Raw genomic sequence first — 2,500 nt, 5'->3', positions numbered from 1 at the left:
GATGGACAACAACAACAACAACAACAACAAGGCTAAGTAAACAGGAGGCAGAGCCCACATGACTGACCTGTGTTTCGCGCTTTATTCATTAAAGGAATCACGAACAGAAAAAAAAAGAGATTAAGAATTCGTTAAAAAGTGTTCTATATTAAATATGATAACAACAACCATATATATAATATGTAAACGGGATCGAACCATGCATGTTCAGTTCCGAAGCAAGCAGACTAATTCCCACAGCGGCGGCGCATCTGACGTCATTTTCCTGAATTTAATACTTAAGGCAACGTTGACGTTTTCTTCTTCGTGCGATGACTAGATGTGATTGTATTGGACGTAATAGCGCCCTTCAAATCATGTTTTTTGAGTGTTTTATTGTTTCTCGATTCTTCTTTTATTTCGGCGGTAAAGGAGACGTTGTCATAGCTTCACAGCACATCGCAACGCAAGGTAGATCTCTAGATCTGCACAAACCAGGCGATAACAGGCTGTCCTTCGAAGAAATGACCGCTTCTTCTTCTTCTTCCACCTGACAAACAACACCAGTATGCTGATGAAAATTGGCGTGTAATGGGATGTTGCTGTTGGGCGCAATTCAGCTGGGCAACCAAGGGATGTGCTATCAACTGATAGGGGAGATGGGGCACAGTCCACTGGTGTGTTCGCATCTCCAGCTAGGCCAATCCGGCTACCGTAGCGGTCCCCGGGAATACACCCGACCGGCACAGCCTAATCTTCTACGACACTGTTTATCAGAAAAGAAAAAAAAAAGGTTCATTCCAGCTAATTCAGTGTCCGCTTTAGGATATGAAGTACTTCTGTGTGTGTGTGTGTGTGTGTGTGTGTGTGTGTGTGTGTGTGTGTGTGTGTGTGTGCGTCCATGGTAAACTTTCACATCTGGAAATACTTCGTCTGCCAATAAGAAGTACCAGAAGTACTCTCGAGAATTGCCCAAACAACAATGGCACTCAACAAGCTGAACACCATCTGGAACAACAAAAACATCGCTCTCAGCTCAAAAATCAGACTGATGCGTTCCCTGGTTATATCAATATTGCTCTACGCCTACGAGACTTGGACCCTGACTGCAGACATCGAGAGAAGAATCCAAGCTGTCGAGATGAGATGCTTTCGTAGACTACTTGGCATCTCCTACAGAGACCACATCACTAACACGGAAGTGAAGAACAGAATCAAGCAAAGTATTGGACCCTACGAAGACCTTCTGTCCATTGTGAAAAAACGCAAACTTAGGTGGTATGGACACATCTCCCGATCATCTGGTCTTGCCAAAACGTTCCTGCAAGGCACCGTACAAGGAGGCAGAAGGAGAGGACTGCAGAAGAAGCGATGGGAAGACAACATCCGGGGGTGGACAGGCTTGACGCTCGGTGACGCCCTGAGGAAATCAGAAAACCGTGAAGAGTGGAGAGGGGTGGTGGTCAGGTCAGCAGCGGTGCCCCAACGGTCTGAACCCAGACTACGGGAGAGGTGAAGGTGAAGTTTAGGATATTGATACGCTGTAAACACGTCGATGACGTAGTTAGTTTCACTTTTTGTGTTCTGTCCAGAATATATATTTCTTTCCTTTTAATTGTGAACAAGAAAATCGGTGTCATGTCTACTCACCAAACACGACCAAGCCTACCTTTCATCAAGTCAGTGGGAAGCGGTTTTTAGAATTTTCGGATTTCGGGACGCACCTTAACGAAATAAAACTGTTAACGATACGAATATACTGCTTAATTCGGGAGATTAACAACCTATTATTGGTATGACTGTGAAGATTTTTTTTTTTTTTATACTATGTTTTAGTTAAATTTGGTATTGGCAGACGAAGTATTTCCAGAGAAAATGGCAATGTGAAAGTTTACCATGGACGCACACACACACACACACACACACACACACACACACACACACCACACACACACACACACACACACACACACAGAGAGAGAGAGAGAGAGAGAGAGACAACCGAACACCGGGTTAAAACATAAACTCACTCATTTTACACAAATGAGTCAAAAACGAAACATGAAGAAAACGAACATGAAGATGAAGATGAAGAGTAATCATTGTTGTCAGTGTTGTTGTTGCTGTTGTTGTTGTTGTTGTCGTCGTTCAAGTTTTTGATGGAACTACCAGGATACGACAACTTTTAAAACTGTACCACAATTCTTTCTCGTCATTTAGAAGTACTGTAGAAAAACAGTTCTCTGCCAGGAATGAAGGACAATGAATCTTCTTTTTCTTCTTCTTCTTCTCTTCTGCTAATACTAGCAGCAGTAGTAGTAGTGTTGTTATTGTTGTCCCAATGTGCAGGATTCGGTGTTAACATTATCATCATCATTTTGACGCTGAACGAAGGGACGATCATTCCTTTAATCCTGTTCAGAGGTCGATACCAATGCTCGGATAATGCTGTAAACACACACACACACACACACACACACACACACACACACACACACACACACACACACACACACACAGA

General features: G+C 43.2%; 1 protein-coding gene across 1 annotated transcript in view; it reads right to left on the bottom strand.

Moving 5' to 3' along the window:
• Positions 1 to 1,948: 1,948 nt before the first annotated feature.
• LOC143286602 (uncharacterized) overlaps positions 1,949 to 2,500 on the bottom strand; it is a 9,903-nt gene continuing 9,351 nt past the window's right edge. Inside the window, exon 6 of the mRNA XM_076594237.1 lies at positions 1,949 to 2,427. Coding sequence (XP_076450352.1) covers positions 2,398 to 2,427 — 30 coding nt within the window. The 3' untranslated portion in view covers positions 1,949 to 2,397. The remainder of the gene's footprint in view (positions 2,428 to 2,500) is intronic.

The sequence above is a fragment of the Babylonia areolata genome, chromosome 10 (assembly GCF_041734735.1).
Source record: "Babylonia areolata isolate BAREFJ2019XMU chromosome 10, ASM4173473v1, whole genome shotgun sequence".
Lineage (NCBI taxonomy): Eukaryota > Metazoa > Mollusca > Gastropoda > Neogastropoda > Buccinidae > Babylonia > Babylonia areolata.
This window is presented reverse-complemented; position numbering and strand designations above follow the sequence as displayed.